A 25,367-nucleotide genomic window follows, 5' to 3' on the forward strand; every position below is an offset into this window, starting at 1 on the left:
TTCATGGGCTTCTCTGTTTCTGTTTCAGAGCTGTCCAGCCATCTGAACTTGTTGGGAGTGTATGGACAAAAGAAGATAAAGAAATTAATTCTCCAAATCTGCTGAAAATGATTAGGCATACCACAAACCTTACGCTTTGGTTTGAAAAGTAAGTGGAGGCATCACTTTGATCACTGCCCTGGGAGGCTCCTGTCATAGAAGGCAATGAGAACACACATTTTTCGTCAGGGAGCCGGACAATAACTTTTTTGTCTTTCAGACCAGAGCAGAATAGGAGCAGGAAACTCCATATACAGCCAAGTCCAGTACCACCTAGTGACTAAACTGTATAATAACACCATTCACACAACTCCTAACCTTTGCATTATAAAACGTTTACTGAACATTTACAGTTTCCATTACAGTCGTATCTTGAAAGTCAAACAGCTTGGTTTCCGAACGACTTGGCTCCCGCACATCCCAAACACGGAAGTGACTGTTCCGGTTTGCGAACTATTTTTGGAAGCCAAAAGTCCAATGGGGCTTCCACAGCTTCTGATTGGCTGCAGGAGCTTCCTGCAGCCAATCAGAAGCTACGCTTTGGTTTTCGAACATTTTGGAAGTCGAACAGATTTCTGGAACGGATTCCGTTCGACTTCCAATGTATGACTGTATTTGACGTTCTGTTAGTAAGGCTTGGGCCCCTCGGAAAAAAAATAAAAGCATTGCAGGTAACTTGCCTTTTTCAGATTAATCTGATTATAGTCATTCCATACCTTTCTTCTTGTTACTTATCGCCTGAAATGTTTTTTAAAAAATATTTGAAAGTAGAAGGATACCTGATGAAATGAACTAGAATAATAAGCCATGATCAACAGGGCCATTCATTCATGTTCTACCTGATTTTTCGGAGACATTTGCCTTTACATTCGTTTGAAAAATGCTTACTTTGAAAAGCTGTAGTCAGAGGAGCTGAGCATGTCCCTTCCTCCCCTCTTCCCGTTACCCTTTAAACCTCTGCGATAGAGTCAGTAAGGTTGATGGTGTGTGGTTGCAGTGGCCAGGAAAATGGAATGTTAGGAAGTGGGAAGCACCATTGGAACAGGTGTTTGGCAATGGTTATTAGGAAGGAGAAGGCAGCAAGGAAGAGGATGGATGGTTGGTAGAAGAGAAGGAAATGAGAGAAGAATTGGGTAAATAAAAGCGGGTTTTCTCTGTCTCTCTGAAGCAGGCATCAAACCAGCTTCATGGTTGATAGAGTGGTTTCAAATCCCGCCTGATCATCATAGATAGATAGATGATAGATAGATATCTTTATTGTCATTGTCCCATACAGAACAATGAAATTGAAAAACTACATAAAACATTTAAAAACCCCTAAAAACTCTGAAACCCCATTTTAAAATATACTGTAATATACTATACTATAAAAACCCCTAAAAACTCTGAAACCCCATTTTAAAATACACTATACTATAAAATACACTATACTATAGAGACCCTTTATGCTGCGTTTAGAACCAGAATTGCATTTGCATAGAAACTGTTTCTCAGGCGGCTAGTCCTGGCCTTTATAACCCTATACCTTCTTCCAGAAGGCAGAAGCTGAAAGAGATCATTTCCGGGGTGCGTACTATCCTGCGCTATCTCTGCCGCTTTCTTAAGGCACCTGGCAGCATAGATTTGATCTAAGGTGGGAAGAGTGCACCCAATTATTTTCTCCGCAGTCTTTACAACCCTGGATAGCATTGTTTTTTCCCTGACCGTGCAGCTCCCAAACCACACACACAGACCATAAGTTAATACGCTCTCCACAGTGCAATGATAAAATGCCATCAACAGGTCCTTTGAGAGATTGTTTTTCCAGAGGATTCTGTACCATCATAGTACAGAATGGCTTTGAGGGGCAGGTGGGAGTCACCTGCAATGTCCCCAGTGCAGCTGACAGTCACAGTGTATTGCCCTCTTCCGCTTCCTGAGATAGCCTGTGTACACATATTTCCAAATTAGATTTTAAACTTTGAGGAACTGAAGAGATAATTTTGTGGGAACAGCTAATGATAAAAAGGAAGAGGCACTTTTTATTTAATTTTAATGTATGCAACTGGCAGGTGCATCCTTCTGGAAAACAGACATGGTCTTCATCACGTTCTAGTTTCTTTTATGCAAGGATATTTGTGTGGTATAATAAACAGAACATTTGGGTAGGATCAGAGACACATGGGTTTGAAGCGCTGCCCAGCCATGAAGGTTACTGAGTGGCCTTAGGCAAGTCATTCCCTCAATGGACTCAGCAGAATGAGCCTCCTGAACAGATGGCGGGAGGCTCTCAGTTGCAGAGTGCAGCCATTGACTTGGTACATAAGGGGTGAGATTATTTTTTTAGATATCCTGATTCTTAGCTTTATACACCAAAACCAGCAACTTGAACTTAGCATGGTAGCTAAAAATGTATGGAATTTCTCTCCCTCTTTCTCAAAAATTAGGTGCATTGTGGAAACAGAGAACTTTGAAGAGCGAGTGGCCATTTTGGGCAGGATTATAGAAATCTTGCAGGTTTTCCAAGACTTGAATAATTTTAATGGTGTGCTGGAGATTGTAAGTGCAATGAATTCTGTCTCCGTGTACAGATTGGATCACACATTTGAGGTAAGCTTTGGTGTCTGTACCATTGCTGGAAGTGTAGCAGCTTTTTAAAAACTAAAATTATCCACATTTAAAGGCTAATGAAATCTGCATGATTTTGCTCTGAGAAAGTATAGGTAGTTGTAGGTGGGGAGCTGGGATGGAAGGGTAGAGTTGCTTTTCCAAAATCAAGCCTCTGTATCTCAGAGCTCACAGAGATTCTATGTTCCCATTTTGCTTTGTGCTCTGCCAAAATTCAGCCTGGTGGATAGTAGTGTTTTTTGGCAGTTACTGTATTATGAACATCTTTATTGTTTTTTATATGCAATACATTTTGCAATTTGCTGGGTATTCCTAGTGTCTGTCTTCATATACTGGGTAAAATAGCTTTGGCAGACCCTAAAGCTGACTTTGTAACTTCATTGGCTGAATAATTAAAAAATGAAGATATTAAATGAAATAATGTATAGCACGATCACAGATTTCTGGCTAGTGTTAAATATACTGTAGTATTAAATATAGCAATGTGTGGCTCTCTTTCTCTCCTTGTTAAATTAGGCACTCCAGGAGAGAAAAAAGAAAATTTTGGATGAAGCAGTAGAATTAAGTCAAGATCACTTTAAAAAATACCTTGCTAAACTCAAATCAATCAACCCACCCTGTGTGCCTTTCTTTGGTAAGTTACAGCACAGAAGCGAAATTAAGGGGCAGTTTGCCGCATCTCTGTGTAGAAAGGGGTGATAAAACCATGGCACTGTTTTTTGTTTTTTAAAGAAGCTTTCTACATTATTAAACAAGCAAAAGTTTTTATGTTACATCTTCTTTCATTCTGTCTCTCTGTACATTTTAAGAGAAAAGTAATGAGTAGCTGTAGTAACTACTCTCAGACTACATAATGTGCCCAGTCAGGATAAAGGGGTAAAATTTCTAGATACCCTAAATGATTCTGCCCTAGAACAGTATGTATATTATTTATATTTGTATTCCAGCCATCCAACTGGGTTGCCAGTCTCTCTTGGCGGCTCCCAACAAAATATTAAAAACACAATACAACATCAAACATAAAAAGACCTAGTGCAAGATGTAAGTTTTGCCAAGCCATTTGGCAAAAAATGACTACAGTATAGTGCTAGCAAATTAGAACTAACATGGCCAATTCCCAAGAAAATCCAGCATGGTCACAATAGACTTCAAGGGAGGAAATGTTCCCAAAAGGCAGAGATTTGTACAAAGGAAGTTGAAATGCAAGGTCAAGAAGGTCAAATCAGTCCAAAATGCTTGAGAGTTGTTTAAAAACAATATCAGAAACTCAGCTGGCATGTATACTACAGATAGGCACCACCAAGGCCAAAAGGCATAGATAACGAGAAGAGTCAGGGAAGCTATTAGAATGAGTTTTCCTTCCTTTACTTACAGTCTTAGGTAAAGGTAAAGGGACCCCTGACCATTAGGTCCAGTCGTGACCGACTCTGGGGTTGCGGCGCTCATCTCACTTTACTGGCCGAGGGAGCCGGCGTACAGCTTCCGGGTCATGTGGCCTGCATAACTGAGCCGCTTCTGGCAAACCAGAGCAGCACACGGAAACACTGTTTACCTTCCTGCCGGAGCGGTACCTATTTATCTACTTGCCCTTTGACGTGCTCTCGAACTGCTAGGTTGGCAGGAGCAGGGACCGAGCAACGGCAGCTCACCCCGTCGCGGGGATTTGAACCGCCGACCTTCTGATCAGCAAGTCCTAGGCTGTGTGGTTTAACCCACACTTACACTTAATCCCTACTTACAGTCTTAGTCATGAGCAAACAAGATGGCATGAATGTGGAAAACTTAAAATCTTTTCCTGTTCCCCAATTAGGAATATACTTAACAAATATTCTGAAGACTGAGGAAGGGAATCCCGACTTCCTTAAAAGACAAGGGAAAGGATTAATCAACTTCAGCAAGAGGAGGAAAGTGGCTGAAATCACAGGAGAAATCCAGCAGTATCAAAACCAGCCATATTGCTTACGGGTCGAACCAGACATACGGGTAATGGGAGAGCATGGGTGGTCTTGGCTGTGTGCATGTGAAGGTGAAAGAAATTCTTTGGTGTTCTGCTGAGGCTATGGCAGCAGCTGCAAATGTGAAGTTGAGGCTCACATTTAGCTGTGCATATCTCAGAGCATTTTTAAAAAGCAGATACATCACCTTGCTAACAAAGGTCTGTATAGTTAAAGCTATGGTTTTCCCAGTAGTGATGTATGGAAGTGAGAACTGGACCATCAAGAAGGCTGATCGCCGAAGAATGGATGCTTTTGAATTATGGTGCTGGAGGAGACTCTTGAGAGTCCCACGGACTGCAAGAAGATCAAACCGATCCATTCGGAAGGAAATCAGCCCTGAGTGCTCACAGGAAGGACAGATCCTGAAGCTGAGGCTCCAATACTTTGGCCACCTCAGGAGAAGAGAAGACTCCCTGGAGAAGACCCTGATGTTGGGAAAGATGGAGGGCACAAGGAGAAGGGGACGGCAGAGGACGAGATGGTGGGACAGTGTTCTCGAAGCTTCCAGCATGAGTTTGACCAAACTGCGGGAGGCAGTGGAAGACAGGAGTGCCTGGCTTGCTCTGGTCTAGGGGGTCACGAAGAGGCGGACATGACTAAACGACTAAACAACAACAACAATCTCAGAGCATCCATTTTCCATGCTGTATTTGCTAAATGTGTCAGTTAGTTAAACGAGCCTAGTTCAGAACTGGGCACTTCTCCACTCTGGGCACCCTTTGCTAATCTGAAGTGAGCGTCATGTCCTGAAAATGATGTGTGTTGCTCAAGAAGGGGAAGCAGCTAGGCTAGGTGTTCTCCAACTTCCTTCTCATGGCATTCTGTGAATTCGGTGCAGGGCATAAGGAGGGATTGGCCTGTCGAACTGCTGCCTCAAACACAGCACCTTTTCCCTCAAAGACGGGTCTGGGCATGGGCGCATCCAAGTTGGTAAATGGGGATTTTTATTCAGTTTGGTTGAAAACGTGTTTTTGTCTTTCCAGAGGTTCTTTGAAAATCTGAACCCCATGGGAAGCTCCCCAGAGAAAGAATTTACAGACTACTTGTTCAACAAATCGCTGGAGATTGAGCCTCGAAACTGCAAGCAGCCCCCTAGATATGTAAGTCACTTGGGGTATCTTAGATTCTCTTTGAAAGTGTGTACAGTGGTACCTCTAGTTACGAACTTAATTCTTTCCTGAGGTCTGTTATTAACCTGAAACTGTTCTTAACTAGAGGCGTGCTTTTGCTACTGGGGCCTCTTGCTGCCGCTGTGCCGCCAGCACACGATTTCCATTCTCATCCTGGGGCAAAGTTCTCAACTCGAGGTAACTCTTCCAGGTTAGCGGAGTTTGTAACCTGAAGTGTTTGTAACTCGAGGTACCACTGTACATTTGATTTGCACTTTTTAAAAAATGGGTGGAGCGGGAGCTTCCTTGTACCTCGGTCCTATAAGGCAGGTGAGGGCAACCAATCTACATTCTGGGGGGCTGCACGTGGTACCCCAATGCCTTCAGAAACTGTGTCTTTTTTCCTTCCCATCAAAATCCCTTCCTTCCAGTTTGTTTACTCCGTTTCTTGACTTTTAAAAGTGTTTCCCCCCTCTTTCTATGTAGTTTCAGAACAACTGGGTGGTATTTTATTTGTTAAATATTAATTGATGGGATCCCCAATTGGAGAAAATGTGTTTGGTTTTCGTATCACACTAGTGTTGGAAGGAAATTATTTTTACTTGCTTTGAGGAACAGAATTGGTCTGTAGTTCGACGAAAAAGAAAAACCTTGTGTAGACTTACTTCAGAGTAACCCCATAAAACCCAGTTCTTTCAGATAGCTGTTTCTTCGTCGTCAAACGTTTCCCGCCCTGGTTTGTTTCCTTGCAAGGCATATGTGGGAGGGAGATCTCTGAAATGGCTTATTTCTCACTCTAGCCCAGGAAAACAAACTACTCTCTGAAATCTCCTGGAATAAGGCCCAATGCCGGCAGGCACAGCTCCACGTCGGGCACGTTGAGGGGCCACCCAACGCCTCTCGAAAAGGAGCCCTACAAGATCAGTTTCAGTAGAATTACAGAAGCTGAACACGAGTCTGCAGCGTCAGCACCAACCTCGCCAGTCATCCCATCCACTCCTCCGGTGTCTGCATCTTCAGACCTCAGCGTGTTCCTAGACATGGATCTCAACAGCTCTTATGGTCTGTGTTCTGAGTAGCCTCCAGTGAATTAGTTACACTGATAAAATGGAGCCAAAGTGAATTCTTTGTACCTCTTGGTTTGAAGACAGGCACGGGGGATGGGAATTGCTCTCCTCCTGTGATATCTGATGGGTGACTTGGTGCATATTTTGAGCTCCTCCTTTCTGCTGGAGTCTTCTAAACCGTTGCAGCCCTGATTGTTTTTAATGTTGGTTTTATTGAGCTCAAATGGAGGAGGGGCAACAAGCAGGCTGATTGTGGTTGGGTGGGGTGGGGAGGTGGGGGTTCAACCAAACACCTGGCATCATCTGATTCATTAAAAGTATGTTGCTCTTAGGCCTTCCCCTCCCCCCGTCCTTTTTTGAACTTTGAAATTAGGGTAGGAGGTGGCTTCCTCCAGTTTCTGTAATACTGATTGGAAAATTCAGACAATTTGGGGCCCAGAATATTCAAAGTCCTGTCCATAAATGAAGAAACAAATGGGTTTCTCAAGCACTGGATGCATGTTCATCCTGCAAGACCCTTTGGAAATGAACCTGTAAGTTCTTTTTAGGTAGGTGTATGCTGGAGTAAATGGTCCAAAGAACCCATAATGTCCTTTAAGCAAAGTTTGGGTAGCAGAAAATTATGTCCTTATGTAGCAGGCATTGTATGAGCAACCAGTACTCAGCCTTTCTCTTATTTTCTTAGCCGACTGGTGCAACGGGACATGCAAATGATCTCCTTTCCACCTTATCTTTACAGGTAGCAACAACAGCATATTTGCGCCTGTCTTTTTGCCGCAATCAAGTGAGTACTACAGAATTCCCTTAAACAAATTTGTTAATTTCTATGGACTTTGACAGCAGGCAAAAGAGAATATTTCTATGCTACTTTCTTGTTTAAAAAACCAGCCAATTTCACAAATTTGCTGTACTTCTCTGTTAGACATGTTGAAGTCATAGAGATTGGCTTCTGAATTCCTTGAAGGCCTTGATGGTAAAGAGCAGCAAAAGTTAGACATGACACACTCTCTTACTTCTCTCTCCTCCCTCTTTCAGAGTCATTCTTCAGCTCATGTGGGAGTTTGCATAAATTAAGTGAAGAGGCTCTGGTTCCTCCTCCTCTGCCTCCTCGCAAGAAGTTTGATCACGATTCTTTGAACTCCAAGGTATGTCTTCTGCCTTAGATGAGCTTCCAAAGAAAGTGTAATTTCCCACTCTGGACAGGGCAGATACCTCAATGCTATGTGAATTTTGATTCCTGCCTCCCTGCTTCACCTTGGTCTTTTTTGCTTGTGTTTGTGTGTATGTAGAGAGCGAGTGTGGTGTAGTGGTTAAGAGCGATAGTCTCGTAATCTGGAGAACTGGGTTCGCGTCTCCGCTCCTCCATCTGCAGCTGCTGGGTGACCTTGGGCCAGTCACACTTCTTTGAAGTCTCTCAGCCCCACTCACCTCACAGAGTGTTTGTTGTGGGGGAGGAAGGGAAAGGAGAATGTTAGCTGCTTTGAGACTCCTTAAAGGGAGTGAAAGGCGGGATATCAAATCCAAACTCCTCCTCTTCTTCTTCTTCTTCTTCTTCTTCTTCTTCTTCTTCTTCTTCTTCTTCTTCTATGTAGACAGACACACAAACTCAGAATGCAGTGTGCCAGCCGCTTCCTGCTGCAGCTGCGGGAATGTTCAGGGTGGCAGGAGAGGATATATTGTTTATTAATATCATTCCTAACTTGCATTAGCAAGTTCCTGTACTTAGCAGAGTGCATTCCCCTTTACACAGCGGAAAACTAGTTGCAAACTCGTGTGAGTTTCTTAAGACAATACACAGTTCCAGCTGGCTTGTCCCGATTGAAATGTGTTCTAATATTTTCCTGGTAAGACCCCTTGAATCCCTCCTAAAAGAATAAAGATACTACAGTCTTGTTCATAAGCAATAAAAAGAAAGTTCACTCACGATGAGGCAGAGCAGAGTGTGATCCCTGAAGGCAGGCTTAAGGCTTAAAGTTACAAGTATATACAAACAGGTTTTCCCCTTATGTGGGTTGACCTAATGACTGCAGTTAGCAGTCTGGGAAGTTTGCAGGACGAAAGGAAGATGGAAAAGAGGGAGAGTGGCAGCGGGCCTTGGCCTTTGACCAGGTCTGGAAAGATCACGCCCACCCACTAGTCACACGCAAGGAAGGATGCTCCAGGCCAGGAGGAACAGGAAGTTTCGACCGGCTGGACCAAACATCCCCTGCATGTCCACTCTAGCAGAACAAGGAATGTTGTATTTGACTGCTCCCAGTGGATTACATCCCACAGCAGCAGCCTTCTCAAAAGTAGCTGGACCTATTTGTGCTACTGGAGATTTTGAGATGTCCTTCTCCAGGGGATGAGCTCCTTTCATTTTGCACAATCAGGTTTGGTTAGGTGGTGTGTGCTTGCATGCCCGGGGGGCTGCTGTTCAGATTGGGGTGGGAGAATACAAAATTTGATTTTAAAAAGCAGATTTGTGGAGAAGATAGAGAGGTATGGGAAAAACTAGTGCAAGATCCCTGCTCTAAATATCCTTCTGCTTTCATGCTACTCTGGGAGCCTTGCTGCATTCTGGGTAACTTCTCTTCTCTCGTGTTCCAGGGCGGTTCCAGATCCGACGACGATCCTCCCGCTATCCCCCCCAGGCACCCACCTCCTCCAAAGATACAGCCCCGAGTCCCAGCTTACACTGGTCTGCTGCTAAGCCCTCCGCCGCCTCCTCCCAGGGACCCGCCTCCTCTTCCGGACACCCCTCCTCCAGTGCCCCTTCGCCCCCCAGAGCACTTTGTGAACTGTTCCTTCAATCTGCAGCCGCCCCCCGTGGGACGCTTTCACAGGGACCCCGACCGGCTGCGGGAAGCCAGCACGTGCCCGAACTCGCCCAACACTCCTCCGAGCACCCCGTCGCCTCGCGTGCTGCGGCGCTGCTGTGCGCTCAGCCCAAATCCCAACAGCCTCGCGGCTCCCCCCGTCCCGCCGCGCCACAACTCCAGCCCTCTGCTGCCCAAACTGCCACCAAAGACTTACAAGAGGGAGCTGTCCCACCCTCCTTTGCACAGACACTCTTTGCTCGAGAACGCGGAAACTCCTCAATGACCTTCCCAGCAGTAGTCATGGACACTGGAACCGTAGCTGTAAAGTACCCGTTTAATTTATTCCAGCGAGGCAGTGGATTTGGAAAGTTAACGCTTGCACCCAGAGTGCTGCTGGTCGTTCTCAAGCATCGGAGCAGCAAGAACAACCTCCTGCCGCCCTCAGCCTTCACACCCACTTGCAACAGCGTTCTCCTCAGGGGATCAGTAGCACTGCCTTCTCCTCCTCCTCCTCCTCCTCCTCCTCCTCAGTGCCGACCGTTTTGCCAGTACAAAGAATATAGATTTTTGCACTGTAAATGACACACTACACTACTTCTAAACTGACATCAGTTCATTGCACTGAGCCAAAAAAAATATATGGTTGCTAGTGGGATATTTTATTTCCAAACTGGAGCACGTGCAACCTTTTCTACATATGTATTTTTTAAAAAGACGTAGGTTCTCCCGAGCAAGGCTCACCGGGTTGCATTGAATTCTTTTCAGTGGGTCTTGTCTTGCTAGTGGGTTGTGCCTCCAAATGGTAGAATCCCCACCAAAGCATGAAGATGTATATCATGTTTCTGATATTTCTTTAAAAAACAACAGCTCTTCAGCTACCTGCCTTTCAGAAAATATCTATAAATATAAATTCTAAGAGGTTTGTGAATGACCGTTACTACTGTTCTCAAGCATTAGTGGATAACATGTCTTATTTTCCATGGATTTTGCTGCTGAAGACTTAGAAGGGATAGGCGACTGAAGAAGAGTAGAGCATGCACTACCAATGTACTGCACAACATGAGCAGAGCAGGGCGGCCTCATCCAGTTTAGCAGATAGTATTTAGCATGTGTCAGGTCCTGCCTTTATTTGTTCAGGCAAGTGGAGATGTCTTAAGCTAAAAAAGTTGCCTGCTGTTTCGGCGAACAAAGCTATTACGCCATATTATGTACAGTTGTTTATAGTGTATATTTACAGATTGATAACCTGTATACATTTCTGTGATCTGAGGCCTATTCTGCAGTCTGTTACTCCAGTACACTGTCGTAAGCATTTTCCTGCATACCAGGAAAAAAGGTTTTGCCTTCCAGACTCAAAGCAACTTCAGTTAGGTTTTCGCTTTCATTTCATTATGAGGTCCCGCTTGGGAAATGTGGTGTTTAAACCAGCAAATACCCAATTTCTTTATCCGGACCTTTTTTTGAAACTTAAAAAAACAAGGGAGACCTTCATTTGCCCAGCAGAGCTCTGCGTTCTTGAGCTGCAGCTGGCAACCTGAGTCTGGTCCAAGTACTGTAGAAACCAGAAGCCTTTTCTTGACTGGTCTGTGGCCTTTTACTGTGCTTTGTATCAGAGTTCTTAACCAGATTAATAAATCAATTTGGTCTTAATTTTTAAGAGAGTCTGATCAAGTTACGTTTTCCTTGCAAAGATTGTCAGGCAGGTTAGGGATGACAAACAGAACCTTCCTTGCTTGTTTGGACCAGAGATGGCTCAATATGTTTTAGTGTTGGAAGCCTGAAATCTACATGGGTACCCATTTGGAGGTAAAAATTGTTAACCAGTTGCTGTCCAGTAAAATTGTACTGTATCTCCTGCTTGAGGTGGAATCCCTCACCTGGACTTCTTGGGCTTGTACAGAAACCTAAAAGAAGAAGAAGAAGAAAGAGCTACATTATCAATTTTGGGGAAATAGTTCTGAACAAGGAGATGGAAGAGCACCTTGTTCCTAATTAGACCAGCCAAAGAGACAAAATCTTAAGTATATAAATTATTATGGGAACACTTGGGAAGCAAATACACTTGGGAAGCCTTGCCTTTCGTATAATTTCTCAGTATGTAATTGTTTAGCACTCTGGGTCTTATGAAAAAGCTCCAAGGTGCTTCTTCTGACAAATCATTATTATACTGTCTCACTGGTATACATGGGTAGTAAAAGAGTTATTCAGTCCGTACAGATAGGAGCTTGCAGTTTAAAATCGGCCATAGGCAAAACAGCGGGAGCAGGAGAGCACAAGGAAGTACCGTATTTTTTGCTCTATAAGACTCACTTTTTCCCTGTGTGTGCATCTTATGCAGCGAATGCAGGCTGCACAGCTATCCCAGAAGCCAGAACAGCAAGAGGGATTGCTGCTTTCACTGCGCAGCGATCCTTTTTGCTGTTCTGGCTTCTGAGATTCAGATTTTTTTTTTCCCTTGTTTTCCTCCTCCAAAAACTAGGTGCGTCTGATAGAGCGAAAAATACGGTACCTACTTTTTGTGCCGTTGGAAGATCTTGGGTTCAGTAGCTTGGCATCTTGTATCAGGTGGAAAGGTTTCTACCCACACCCTGCAAATAGCTTGACCTGGTCTGAGGCAGATTCCTCTGTCCAAGAATGCAGTCAGCTGCATTGTGCATAATTTAAGCTTCGTTAGAAGGGTGAACAACCCCTCTGCAGTGCCACAAATCCAACTCAAAGGTGTAATGTTGGAAAATGTCAATCACTTCTACCTGGGCAGTTATCTTTCCACGAGGGCCGACATTGATGCCAAAATCCAGCATCGCCTGAGCTCTGCGAGTGCAGCTTTCTCCCGATTGAAGTGCAGAGTGTTTGAGGACCAGGACATGCGCAGGGAAACCAAAATGCTTGTTTACAAGGCTATTGTACTGCCAACCTTACTGTATGCTTGTGAAACATTGACCACTTATAAACGCCATCTCCAGCTCTTCGAAATATTCCATCAATGGTGTCTCCAAAAAAATTTACACATCACTTGGGAAGACATGTGAATTAATGCCAGTATACTGTAAGAAACAAAGATCACCTGTGTTGAAGCAATAGTTCTTCAACATCAACTTCGTTGGACTGGTCATATTGTGCGGATACCTGATTATCGTTTTCCAAAGCAACTACTCTATTCCAAACTTAAAAATGGAAAACGTAATGCTGGTGGTCAACAAAAGAGTTTTAAAGACTCTCTCTAGGCAAATCTTAAAAAATGTACAGTGGTACCTCTAGATGCGAACAGGATCCGTTCCGGAGCCCTGTTCATATCTAGAAGCAAACGTAACCCGTGTCCGCGCGGGTCACGTTTCGGCACTTCTGCGCATGCGCGTGATGTCATTTGGCGAAACCCGGAGGTAACGTGCTCCGTTACTTCCGGGTTGCCGCAGAGCGCAACTCGAACGCGCTCATCCCGAAGCACATTCAACCAGAGGTATGACTAGTATAAACACCAACAACTGGGAAACACTGGCCTGCGAGTGCTCCAGTTGGAGAACAGCCTTTACCAAAGGTGTCAAGGGCTTTGAAGACCCTCAAACTCAGGATGCAAGGGAGAAATGAGCTAAGAGGAAGATCAACTCCCACCCAGAAACCAATTTCCCCACTGTGGAAGGACGTGTGGATCCAGAATTGGCCTCCATGGTCACTTATAGACCCACTGTTAAGACCATGTTCATGGAAGATCATATTACTCGGCTGCAAGTGATCGCCAAAGAAGAAACGATAAGAAGAATTTTGTTGTTGTTGTTGTTTAGTCGTTTAGTCGTGTCCGACTCTTCGTGACCCCCTGGACCAGAGCACACCAGGCACACCTGTCTTCCACTGCCTCCCGCAGTTTAGTCAAACTCATGCTGGTAGCTTCAGTGTCTATTATTTACACCCTGCCCATCTGGCTGGGCTTCCCCAACTACTATGGGGCTAATGTGGGAAAGCTGGCTCTCAAAGAGTGGCTGGGAGGAAGGGAGAGCGAGTTAGCATCATGTTCTGAATTCAGGGTTGCAGCTCTGCATGTCGCTTGAATTCCACACAGCAAATACTTTGTGGAATAGGCCTCTCTAAAAATCTGGGCAATATGCACAACAGTTTGAAATCTTCAACCGCCACCAATTTGTGAAGAGGGCATCTCAATCTGTGAGACGGCCATGCCATCGTGTTTTTTATGAACGACCCTGAGATCTTGTGACGAAGGGCTGTAGATAATAATAATAATAATAATAATAATAATAATAATAATAATAACGCTGCTGCCGCCAGATGTCAATGGGCTTGGTGGTCCACAGGCTCACTTTCCTGATGTCCATTGCCTGTTCCCTCTCTCCCTACTTTGCTGGCTGGTGTCAAACTGCAGTACTGAGAAGGAGGAATGGCCAAGGTTGCTGATTCAGGTTGCTGATTCGAAAGGTTGCATTTCAGGGCCTTTGTTTTCCAGTGGGGTTGGTGCTCCTCCTGCATGCAGGTTTTCCACAGATTCCACAACATGGTTGGCATCAAACTGCCACCCAAGCAGGATTTACTCTTCCCAAGAAAAAGGCAGTGAATTATTTGAAAAGCCTGCTGCCAGTTACCAGTCTGCCATTTCTCAATAAGCTTTGCTATTAATCTGCCTCCTGGCTGGAGGGCTATAAATCACTGTAAGGAAGCAAAAAAGTGGGAAGGAGAAAATCTTGGAGCATGGACAGAGGAGTGAGCTACGAGTCCCAACTGAGGCTTCTCCTGGTGTCTTTCTAATATTATCTTTAATATTTATTACATTTCTATCCTGCCTTTCTTCCCCAAACAGCAAATCACCAATAACAACAAAAAGAATAATGACATTGGTTGTTAATGAGTTGTGTTGATTTATGTTTTATCACTGAGACTGCCGGTAGCTTTTTGGGCCCCAAAGTGGTGGCATGCTTATTTATTTAATAAGGTGAATGAAAAACCTCTGTGCGGTTTACAAAAAAATTTAACAAAATTACCGGTCAAAGCAATAGTTTGGTTTCCCAACTTTTTTTTTTTTACTACAACTCCCATCATGCCTCACTAGCAGGATCGGTAATCAGGGATGATGGGAATTGTAGTCCAAAAACAGGAGATCCCCAGTTTGGGAAACCCTGGCAAGCCTTTTGAAAGGTGGTTAAAATAGGGATGGGCTAAAAACAGATTGAGGGACGCGGGTGGTGCTGTTGGTTAAACCACAGAGCCTAGGACTTGCCGATCAGAAGGTCGGCGGTTCGAATCCGCATGGCGGGGTGAGCTCCCGTTGCTCGGTCCCTGCTCCTGCCAACCTAGCAGTACGAAAGCACACCAGTGCAAGTAGATAAATAGGTACCGCTCTGGTGGGAAGAAAAAACTGCATTTCCGTGCGCTGCTCTGGTTCGCCAGAAGCGGCTTCGTCATGCTGGCCACATGACCCGGAAGCTGTACGCCGGCTCCCTTGGCCAATAAAACAAGATGAGCGCCACAACCCCAGAGTCGGCCACGACTGGACCTAATGGTCAGGGATCCCTTTACCTTTAAAAACAGATTAAGAGCCGCCCCAGCTTCCTTACCAAAAGTGCTTTTAGCAGGCGCCGAAAGGTTTGATGAGACCCTCAGCTACTGACAGTAATGGGGCCCTTTCTACGTCTAGCAGTCCTTTGTCAACAACAAATTGCCGCTGTTTTTTGTGTTGAATATATGCTATATGGTAATTTATGGACCTAATAGTTATCTATAGCCATTTGCACATAACAGTCCATGCAGAATGTAGGCACCCTCTATATAGAAAGGAGCAAACCAGTGATATTTTACGGAGCAGGCTAGCAGGCGGGGCCCATGACTTACATCATAGGAGCCTACACAACACAAAACACTGTTGCTGGATGTAGAAATTTTATTTTGTTTTTATCTTATATTTTGGAAATGTACATCCAGTCCCCCCCTTTAAATTGTATTTGGGGCTCCCAAGAAAGTGGGGCCCTAAGCTATAGGTTGTTTAGCTTATGCATTAATCCGGCACTGCCTCCCTGAGATCAAGAGGCAGGAAGTTCCAAAGTGTACTGTTGTTGTTTAGTCGTTCAGTTGTGTCCGCCTCTTCGTGACCCCCTGGACCAGAGAATGCCAGGCACTCCTGTCTTCCACTGCCTCCCGCAATTTGGTCAAACTCATGCTGGTAGCTTCAAGAACACTGTCCCACCATCTCGTCCTCTGTCGTCATCTTCTCCTTGTGCCCTCCATCTTTCCCTACATCAGGGTCTTTTCCAGGGAGTCTTCTCTTCTCATGAGATGGCCAAAGTCTTGGAGCCTCAGCTTCAGGATCTGTCCTTCCAGTGAGCACTCAGGGCTGATTTCCTTCAGAATGGAGAGGTTGGATCTTCTTGCAGTCCATGGGACTCTCAAGAGTCTCCTCCAGCACCAGAATTCAAAAGCATCAGTTCCTCGGCGATCAGCCTTCTTGATGGTCCAGATCTCACTTCCATACATCACTACAGTGGTATCTCGGGTTACATACGCTTCAGGTTACAGACTCCGCTAACCCAGAAATAGTGCTTCAGGTTAAGAACTTTGCTTCAGGATAAGAACAGAAATCGGGCTCCGGCGGAGCGGCAGCAGCAGGAGGCCCCATTGGTTAAAGTGGTGCTTCAGGTTAAGTACAGTTTCAGGCTAAGAACGGACCTCCGGAACGAATTACGTACTTAACCCGAGGTACCACTGTACTGGGAAAACCATATGAGACCTTAGAATTCCTATAACATGCTGAAAGGAGCACAGCGAAGGCGCCTCCCTGAGATCATGAGGCAGGGAGTTCCAAAGTGTACTGTTATATAAAGTGAATAATAAGCAGCAGTGGCTCTGCTTCCCTTCGAGGCGGCTTTCCCGTGCGTGTCTGTGATCATGAGGCAGGGAGTTCCAAAGTGTGCTGTTATGTTTGCCTGCCGATATAATGTGAATAATAATAAGCAGCAGTGGCTCTGCTTCCCTTCGAGGCGGCTTTCCCGTACGAGTCTGTGAGGGGAGAGCGGCCTCCTCCTCCCGCCGCCCTCCGAAGCTCTCCGTCCCTCCGGCTCCTCCTCCCGCGGCCTCCGCCATGTCGTCGCCGCCGCCGGCCTGCCCTCCTCGGGGCTTCGAGCGCGCCCTGGCCCGGCGGGACGGCTCGGCGGGGCTCCGCCTGGGGCAGCGCTCGGCGGGCGGCACGGGCTGCGTGGTGTGGGACGCGGCGCTGGTGCTGGCGCGCTTCCTCGAGAAGGCGGCCCAGGAGGAGGCCGGGCTCCCTCTCCGCCGCAAGGCCGCGCTCGAGCTGGGCGCCGGCACCGGCCTCGTCGGCCTCATGGCCGCCAGCCTCGGGTACGTCGCCCCCGCCGCGCCAGGGCAGCTGGGCAAGGAGAGCGGCCGGGCCGGGCCTCGCCTCAGCGGCGCCGTGGGGCTTCCGTCTCCTTCAGTGTGGCCGACACTGACTGGCAGCAGCGGCACCCTCCAGCCTTTAATCCCAAGAAGCATGGGACCTTAATAATAATAATGATGATGATGATGATGATAATACAGGTGCCTTTCCCACCGAGCTATAGCTCTTCCCTTAAAATTAATAGTAAGATTCCAGTCCTCAGGCCCATCTAGTTGGTCCAGTATTGCCCACACTGACTGGCAGCAGCGGCAGCCTGGAGCACTCAGGGCTGATTTCCTTAAGAATGGATGCGTTGGATCTTCTTGCAGTCCATGGGACTCTCCAGAGTCTCCTCCAGCACCATAATTCAAAAGCATCCATTCTTCGGCGATCAGCCTTCTTTAGGGTCCAGCTCTCACTTCCATACATCACTACTGGGAAAACCATAGCTTTTACTATACGGACCTTTGTTGGCAAGGTGATGTCTCTAATAATAACAATAATAACCCCAGGGCTACCTGGAGACGTTGATGCTTTCTTGGGATTGAGCATTGGACCTTAATAATAATAATAATAAGAATACAGGTGCCCTTCCCACCGAGCTATAACTATAGCTCTTCCCTTAAATCCCCTTAACAGCAAGATTCCAGTCCTCAGGCTCATCTAGTTGATCCATCTAGTTCAGTATTGCCCCCACTGACTGGCAGTAGCGGCACCCTGGAGCCTTTAATAATAACAATAATAATCCCAGCGCTACCTGGAGACGCCAATGCTTTCTTGGGACTGAGCATGAGACCTTCTGAATAATAATAATACAGGTGCCCTTCCCACCGAGCTATAGCTCTTCCCTTAAAATCAACAGTAAGATTCCAGTCCTCAGGCCCATCTAGTTGGTCCATTTAGTTCAGTATTGCCCACACTGACGGGTAGCAGCGGCACCCTGGAGCCTTCAATAATAACAGTAATAACCCCAGTGCTACCTGGGTTTAACCCAGCGCTGTGGGTTAAACCCCAGAGCCTAGGACTTGCCAATCAGAAGGTCAGCGGTTTGTATCCCCGCAACGGGGTGAGCTCCCATTGTTTGGTCCCTGCTCCTGCCAACCTAGCAGTTCGAAAGCACGAAGTGCAAGTAGATAAATAGGTACCGCTCCGGCGGGAAGGTAAACGGCGTTTCCGTGTGCTGCTCTGGTTCGCCAGAAGCGGCTTAGTCATGCTGGCCACATGACCCGGAAGCTGTACGCCGGCTCCCTCGGCCAATAATGCGAGATGAGCACTGCAACCCCAGAGTCGGTCACGACTGGACCTAATGGTCAGGGGTCCCTTTACCTTTATATAGATACTCCTACAGAGACAGGATATTCCATCTGTCGGGGATTCTTTAGCTGAGATCCCTGCATGGCTGCATGACCCAAGAGGTTCCTTCCAACTCTACAGTTGATTCTACTACCTTTTGTCAACAGGCCACAGGGAAGTTTACAACAAACTACAGTGGTGCCTCGCAAGACGAAAAGAACGAAAAGAATCCGTTCCGAAAAGAATCCGTTCCGTGAGTCTCTTCGTCTAGCGGTTTTTTCGTCTTGCGAAGCAAGCCCATTAGTGGATTAGCGGTTTATCGGCTATTAGCGGCTATTAAAGGCTTAAGGGATTAGCGGATTAGCTGCTAAAAGGCTATTAGCAGCTTAGTGCCTTAGAAAAAGGGGGTGGGGAGCGGAAAAAACTCGCAAGAATCGCAAGACATTTTCGTCTTGCGAAGCAAGCCCATAGGGAAATTCGTTTTGCGAAGCACCTCCAAAATGGAAAACCCTTTCGTCTAGCGGGTTTTCCATCTTGCGAGGCATTCGTCTTGCGGGGCACCACTGTACTAGAATATTATAAGAAAAGTCAGCCTTATCCTCCATGAATTTGTCTAAAGTCTTTTTAAGGCCATCTCACTAGTAGCCAGCACTCCCATCTTGTGGCCCTGCACCTAGAGCTAAAGGGATTGAGCCCAACCCCCCCCCACACACAATTGCACTGCTAATACAGATTTAATGTTTATTACTAGAGATTGGAATAGTGTTCTAACATGCCGAAGGGTTTTGCAGCATTGTATTAATCATTGCCACTTTTTATTTTCATTTATATCCCTTTTTATTTAACCAGGTTCTTTTGGTGTGTGCCCTAATTGTTCGTTCCTGATTCATTCCCACCAGAACTGAATCTGTGTTGGCTCATCTACGGAGTTTGAAGCATAGTTGCTTTGGCAAGAACTGAGTTGCAAACAGGACTTTTTCTAAGCTGAATGAGGAATGCTTAAAAACCTGTGCATTGTGTGGTTTCTTGCATATTGTGTGTGTTTATGAGACGGGCAACTAATATAGCCCCCCCCCCACCTCTTTTGTAGTGCAAACGTTATAGTTACTGATCTCGATGAAGTTCAAGATTTGCTGAAAATGAACATTGAGAATAATCGGCATCTTATCACAGGCTCCATTCAAGCCAAGGTACTGAAATGGTTCGTATGAACTTCTTGTCCTGTAATTTAAAATTTCCTCAAGAAACTGCAAACCAATTTTAGGGAGTGGAAGTCAACTTTAACCAGAGAGTGACTCTCAGGTAGGGCCGTGATCTGTAGCGTGAAGTCACAGATAGTCATATGAGCATGAGCTTGCTTCCAACTTCCTTCAGCCGTTTGCTTTGAACTGACTTAGCATTTTATGTATATTTGAAGCTTAGAAGGTTTTGCATGGGGGTGGCTAAGCGTTGAACTGGTAGGTGAGCAGAGGTAGATCTGCCAGGCCCTGCATCATTCTGCCCCCTGCTGCCCTCCTTATACCTTTGACTACAACTCCCATCAGCCCCAGCCAGCATGTGGTCCAAAGTTTTAGTCTTAGTTAACAGAATTGTAGAAGGGACCGCGAAGGTCATCTAGCCCAACCCATCAGCGTCACCAGGTTGGTGAAGGTTGACCTGGCTTGTGCTCTTGGGGTTGCCAAGAAGACTCTGCCACACATACCTGCATAACTTGTAGATCGACTTGTACTTTTTTATGCATTTAATCATAAAGCTGCTTTGGGAGCCGCTGTCGACTGAACAAGAGGGCACAAATAAAACCAAATGTTCTCTTCTGTATTGCATCCACCTTCTTCTTGTTTAGGGGTGAAGAAGTATCAGACTTCCTTCCGTCACCTGATTACATCCTGATGGCAGACTGCATCTACTACGAAGAGGTAAATCACATTTTTTTCTTGCAGATTCGCCTTTGAGCTGCAAGTGTGGAATGAAAGTTAAGTGGAAAGTGTTTTCTGCTTTATGGACAGTCACTGGAGCCGTTGCTCAAGACTCTGAAGGACCTGGCTGGCCCTGAGACGACCATCCTTTGCTGCTATGAAGAAAGGACTATGGGGAAGAACCCAGAAGTGGAGAGAAAATACTTTGAGGTGAGTCGTAGAATCATAGAATCATAGAGTTGGAAGAGACCACAAGGGCCATCGAGTCCAACCCCCAGCCAAGCAGGAAACACCATCAGAGCACTCCTGACATATGGTTGTCAAGCCTCTGCTTAAAGACCTCCAAAGAAGGAGACTCCACCACACTCCTTGGCAGCAAATTCCACTGTCAAACAGCTCTTACTGTCAGGAAGTTCTTCCTAATGTTTAGGTGGAATCTTCTTTCTTGTAGTTTGGATCCATTGCTCCGTGTCCGCTTCTCTGGAGCAGCAGAAAACAACCTTTCTCCCTCCTCTATGTGACATCCTTTTATATATTTGAACATCGTCTGCCAGTGCAGAATGTCTTGGAGGAGCCCTTGTTCCTGTGGAGAAAAGCCTGGAAGTATCCCAAGGTGCTTTCTAGAACGGGATATAAAAATCAAACAGAAACCTGCCAGTGTCATAGAATCATAGAATTGTAAAGTTGGAAGGGACCCAAGGGTCTTCTAGACTAACCCCAAGTCTTACTGCTTTTTAAAAAAACAAAAATATGTGCTGTGACACACATTGAATGCTTTCTGGCCACCTCGCCTCCAAAAGGATATTGTAGATCTGGAGAAGTTCAGGAAAGGGCAACCGAAATGATCAAGGAGATGGAGAATCTCACAACATTTGAGACTCTTTAGTTTAGAGAACGCAATAGACCTCTATCATGGAGCGTCTCCACTCCCATCATTCTGCCTGGACACTGAGGCCCAGCTCTGAGGGCCTTTTGGCAGTTCCCTCCCTGCGAGAAGTGAAGTTACAGGGAACCAGGCAGAGGGCCTTCTAGGTAGTGGCACCTGCCCTGTGGAACGCCCTCCCACCAGATGTCAGGGAAATAAGCCACTATCTTGACTTTTAGAAGACACCTGAAGGCAGCCCTGTTTAGGGAAGCTTTTAATGTTTTATTGTGATTAATGTTTCTAATTTGTTGGAAGCCGCCCAGGGTGGCAAGGCCAGCCCAATCAGATGGGTTGTATATAACTATTACCGTATTTTTCGCTCTATAGGACGCACTTTTTCCCCTTCAAAAATGAAGGCGAAATGTGTGTGTGTCCTATGGAGCGAAGACGCCATAGCCCCGCGACCCTCTCCCGGCTGGAGAGGTGACGCGCGGCTATGGCAGGAGCCTCTCCGCTGTGCCTTTCCGCTGCTCCCTGACCTGCTCTTTGGGGCTGGTGGTTGGCTCCCCCCCCACCAGCCCCAAAGAGCAGGTTGAAAGGAACCTGAAGCCTGGAGAGCGAGAGGGGTCAGTGCACACCGGCCCCTCTCGCTCTCCAGGCTTCCAAGGTAGCCGCCTGAACGCACCTTAAACGGCACCTTGTTTTAGAGCGGGAAAACAAGAGGGGGAAAGTTCTCCCCCTCTCTGCGCAGCGCCTCCTGACGCTTCGCTGAAGGGGTGCTGGGCAGAGAGGAGGAGATTTTTTTTTCTTGTTCTCCCCCCTCTAAAACAAAGTGCGTCCTATTGTCCGGTGCGTCCTATGGTGCGAAAAATACAGTAAATTATTATTGTATTATTATCTATGAAATTACACATGGTCTGAAGAATGTGGTACGGATAGTTTTTCTGTGTCTTAGATAGTACTAGAACCGGGGGTCATCCAGTGGAAGTGAATGGTGGGAGAGTCAGGACAGGCACAGCACATACCGTATTTTTTGCTCTATAAGACTCACCTTTTCCCTCCTGAAAAGTAAGGGGAAATGTGTGTGCGTCTTATGGAGCGAATGCAGGCTGCGCAGCTATCCCAGAAGCCAGAACTGCAAGAGGGATTGCTGCTTTCACTGTGCAGCGATCCCTCTTGCTGTTCTGGCTTCCGAGATTCAGAATATTTTTTTTCTTGTTTTCCTCCTCCAAAAACTAGGTGCGTCTTGTGGTCTGGTGCATCTTATAGAGCGAAAAATACGGTAGTTAAACTACAAAATGACTGCAGGATATTGTGATGGCACCGAATTAGATTGCTTTAGAAGGGGATCAGCATGGAGAGGAAAGCTAGCAATGGCTGAAAACGTCCTCCAGGATCAGAGGCAGCGTGCTGGGGAACAGCTGTGGCTGAGGGCTGTGGCGCTCATACCCTGGTTGTGGGCTTCCTATAGGCATCTGATTTGCCCCTTTGAGAAGCAGCATGTGGGGCCAGGTGTGCCTTCGATGCAGCAGCTGGGCTCTCCTTCGGTTCCCAGGAGTCTGCGTGGAAGATTTCTGTGCTGTGCTTCTGAGGTTATGGTTACATAAGTGGTGCAATTTCTCTGGGAAGCTCAGATCTGAATGAGGCCAAGGACACGTAGCTGCACTCTTTTATTCTTGCGCAATTTTAAATTGCAGCTTCTTCAGAGGGACTTTGATCTGGAGAAGGTTCCCTTGGAGAAGCACGACGAGGAGTATCGGAGCGAGGACATTCATATCTTCATCATCAGAAAGAAGAAAGCGGTAGGTGGTCGCTGGAAAGGCACCAGAGATGGACCAGCTTATGCTCCAGAAAAGCTTCCATTTTTCGGAGCCATAACAATATAAGGTTGCTGTACTTGTGGTTGAATGATCTAATCCTGCCTAGATGATGGTTTTGAGTGGAAGCCCACCCAAATCTCATTTCTGTGTTTCCTCCCCCCTCCTCCTCCTCCCTGCAGCCCTGTAAAGGATAATCATTGGCTCAGCACGGGTGTCATTCTGTCTTCCTCCAAATCAGAGGTTCCTAAACTTATTTGGCCTACTGCCCCCTTTTCAGAAAAAAAATACTCAGTGCCCCCCTGCCATTGGTCAAATACAGTGGTGCCCTGCAAGACGAATGCCTCGCAAGACGGAAAACCCACTAGACGAAAGGGTTTTCCGTTTTTCAATGCACTTCGCAGGATGAATTTCCCTATGGGCTTGCTTCGCAAGACGAAAATGTCTTGCGATTCCTGGGGTTTTTTTTCCGCTCCCCACCCCCTTTTTCAAAGGCACTAAGCTGCTAATAGCCTTTTAGCAGCTAATCCGCTAATCCCTTAAGCCTTTAATAGCCGCTAATAGCGCTAATCCGCTAATAGGGTTGCTTCGCAAGACGAAAAAAACCGCAAGACGAAGAGACTCACGGAACGGATTCTTTTTGTCTTGCGAGGCACCACTGTAGGCAGGTAAGCTGTGATCCACTTCCCAGGCCTGGTTGAAGCCGAAAAGGGTTCCCCCAGGCTCGGGAAAACCCCTCTGCTCCAGCAGGGCCACCACATCCGGGGGGGGGGGGGGCATTGTTGCTGTCCCACAACGGTGCACGACGTGGCAGTAAGCCTCATTACACAACAGATGAAACATGCACTAATGGTTTTTCAAAATTATCTTCTTTATGCTTCCACTACCCTCTTATTTTTATTCAACGCCCCCCAATTGCACCCAAAGCTACTCCCGCCCTCCTGGATCGTTCCTGCGCCCCCCCCCCCGGGGGGGGGGCATTATCACCCACTTTGACAAAACACTGCTCCAAATCATAGCATGCAAGATGGGAATCAGGCTTAGGACTGCAAACACCCTTCCTCGCCTTCCTCCCTACTCAGATTCAAACCCCCTTTCCCATATGTGCCCTTATCATAACCATGGTTTTACTAACCAAATTATTTTATACCTATGTTTTATTAACTCACTTCAAACCATGGTTTCAGGCTACGGTTTCTGAGGGAGCCCTGGTTAGCGCTGGTGCGGATTTAGTGTTACAAACTGAGATATGAAAGCCAGGAGCTAAATGCCACCTCGAACCTAGGTTATGGGCACCGCAACGGAATGTCTAGGTGCGCTTTTTTTTAATAACAAGAATACAAAGCTGAAAATGAATGAGCTGCAGCTAAAATCTCACGTTCCTTTTTCACATGGTCTAGTCCTTCCCGTGCCCACCCCCCCTAATATTCTTATGAGGGTCCCTTCGCCAGTCTTCAGAGAGCGGCTGGAAGTGGGGAGGCAGAAAAATGTCCTCATTTTCTTCCAGCAGAGGCAGTTTTAATCTGAAATCTTAGGCTCAGTACTGCGCCCAGAGCTCAGAAACTGCTCGCATTGATGAAATTCCATGTTGCAAAACGTGCCTAGAACAATGGGAGTTTCGAACACTGTGTGGATGTAACAAAGATAGCTTAGGCCCAGGAGAACCAGTGTGGTACTTCTAGGTGTCGTTAGACCATGGCTCCTCTCAGCCTCCACAAGTATCTTCTGGGATGGTGAGACTTTCACAGGCCAACAGCAACTGGAAGACGCCACATGAGCTACCCCGGCTTATGCTGACAAGCAGGGATTTGTGTTAGAGAGAGAGGCTAGCACCCTCTTTATAAACCAGAGTTTGTAGGGAGCCGATGAGAAGAAACTAGCAAAATAGTTTCCGCCAGGGTAGTTAGTGGTTTCTTGATGTTTTTCAGATTTTTCCATCATGACGGCTTCTTTAATGACGCTCTGGGAACCGGGAAAGATAGAGCCAAGAGCTCTTCACAGAGACTTTGCAGAGCATCTCTTTGGCAAAAGTGGATCATCGAGCCGTCTCCTACTAAGATGAGACACGCAGTCTGTTTTCTTGAAAGAGCTGCAGACTCAAGGCTCCGGCTTACCTTTCGGCAAGGGCGCTGGCTGCAGAAGAAGAAAAAAGAAGGCTTGTGACGCCAGTGAACAGAAATGGGTAACTCTGAGTCACACGGGTGGCTGAGTGTTTTGTACACATTTTCCAGCTACTTCTGAGTAACAATCTGCCTTGCTAGTTACAGTTTCCGAGAAATTTTGTTATGTAAGTAGGGTGATTTATTAAACTCTTCTTTCTAATGCATTCTCGAAAAGGCATGTCTCCCCGACCACACCTTGCCTGAGTTCCTTGAGCCCACAATACAATTTGGGATGTTCCTGGTGACACAGATGTAAAACATATGGGGGGGGGGGCAGACACACAGACCCTACGCCTGCATGAAGCTTTCAGAACAAAGAAAGAAA

The 25,367-nt window shown here is 46.3% G+C and overlaps 2 protein-coding genes and 1 long non-coding RNA gene across 4 annotated transcripts in view; 2 read left to right on the forward strand and 1 right to left on the reverse strand.

Annotated features, from left to right (window-relative positions):
* The window catches only part of SOS2 (SOS Ras/Rho guanine nucleotide exchange factor 2), a 43,005-nt gene extending 31,728 nt beyond the window's left edge, over nt 1-11,277 (forward strand). For both annotated transcript variants that reach the window (XM_083433900.1, XM_083433899.1), the window contains exons 15-23: nt 29-148; nt 2,466-2,628; nt 3,163-3,280; nt 4,457-4,629; nt 5,627-5,743; nt 6,553-6,814; nt 7,559-7,603; nt 7,855-7,964; nt 9,409-11,277. In XM_083433900.1, coding sequence (XP_083290026.1) covers nt 29-148; nt 2,466-2,628; nt 3,163-3,280; nt 4,457-4,629; nt 5,627-5,743; nt 6,553-6,814; nt 7,559-7,603; nt 7,855-7,964; nt 9,409-9,903 — 1,603 coding nt within the window. In that variant the 3' untranslated portion in view covers nt 9,904-11,277. The remainder of the gene's footprint in view (nt 1-28; nt 149-2,465; nt 2,629-3,162; nt 3,281-4,456; nt 4,630-5,626; nt 5,744-6,552; nt 6,815-7,558; nt 7,604-7,854; nt 7,965-9,408) is intronic.
* LOC310678023 lies at nt 9,954-12,861 on the reverse strand. Its single transcript, XR_014511565.1, has 2 exons — nt 12,134-12,861; nt 9,954-11,524 (listed from the first exon to the last, which is right to left on the reverse strand). It is a non-coding gene; the product is annotated as an uncharacterized lncRNA (long non-coding RNA).
* A 3,823-nt stretch (nt 12,862-16,684) lies between these two features.
* VCPKMT (valosin containing protein lysine methyltransferase) lies at nt 16,685-25,206 on the forward strand. The gene is made up of 6 exons (XM_083440155.1): nt 16,685-16,952; nt 19,373-19,483; nt 20,126-20,198; nt 20,289-20,408; nt 22,761-22,865; nt 24,809-25,206. Exons 1-6 carry the CDS (start codon nt 16,696-16,698, stop codon nt 24,821-24,823), a joined length of 681 nt encoding a protein of 226 aa, XP_083296281.1. The 5' UTR covers nt 16,685-16,695; the 3' UTR covers nt 24,824-25,206.
* Nucleotides 25,207-25,367: the final 161 nt, after the last annotated feature.

The sequence above is a fragment of the Podarcis tiliguerta genome (genome assembly GCF_965153285.1).
Source record: "Podarcis tiliguerta genome assembly, chromosome: 1".
Lineage (NCBI taxonomy): Eukaryota > Metazoa > Chordata > Lepidosauria > Squamata > Lacertidae > Podarcis > Podarcis tiliguerta.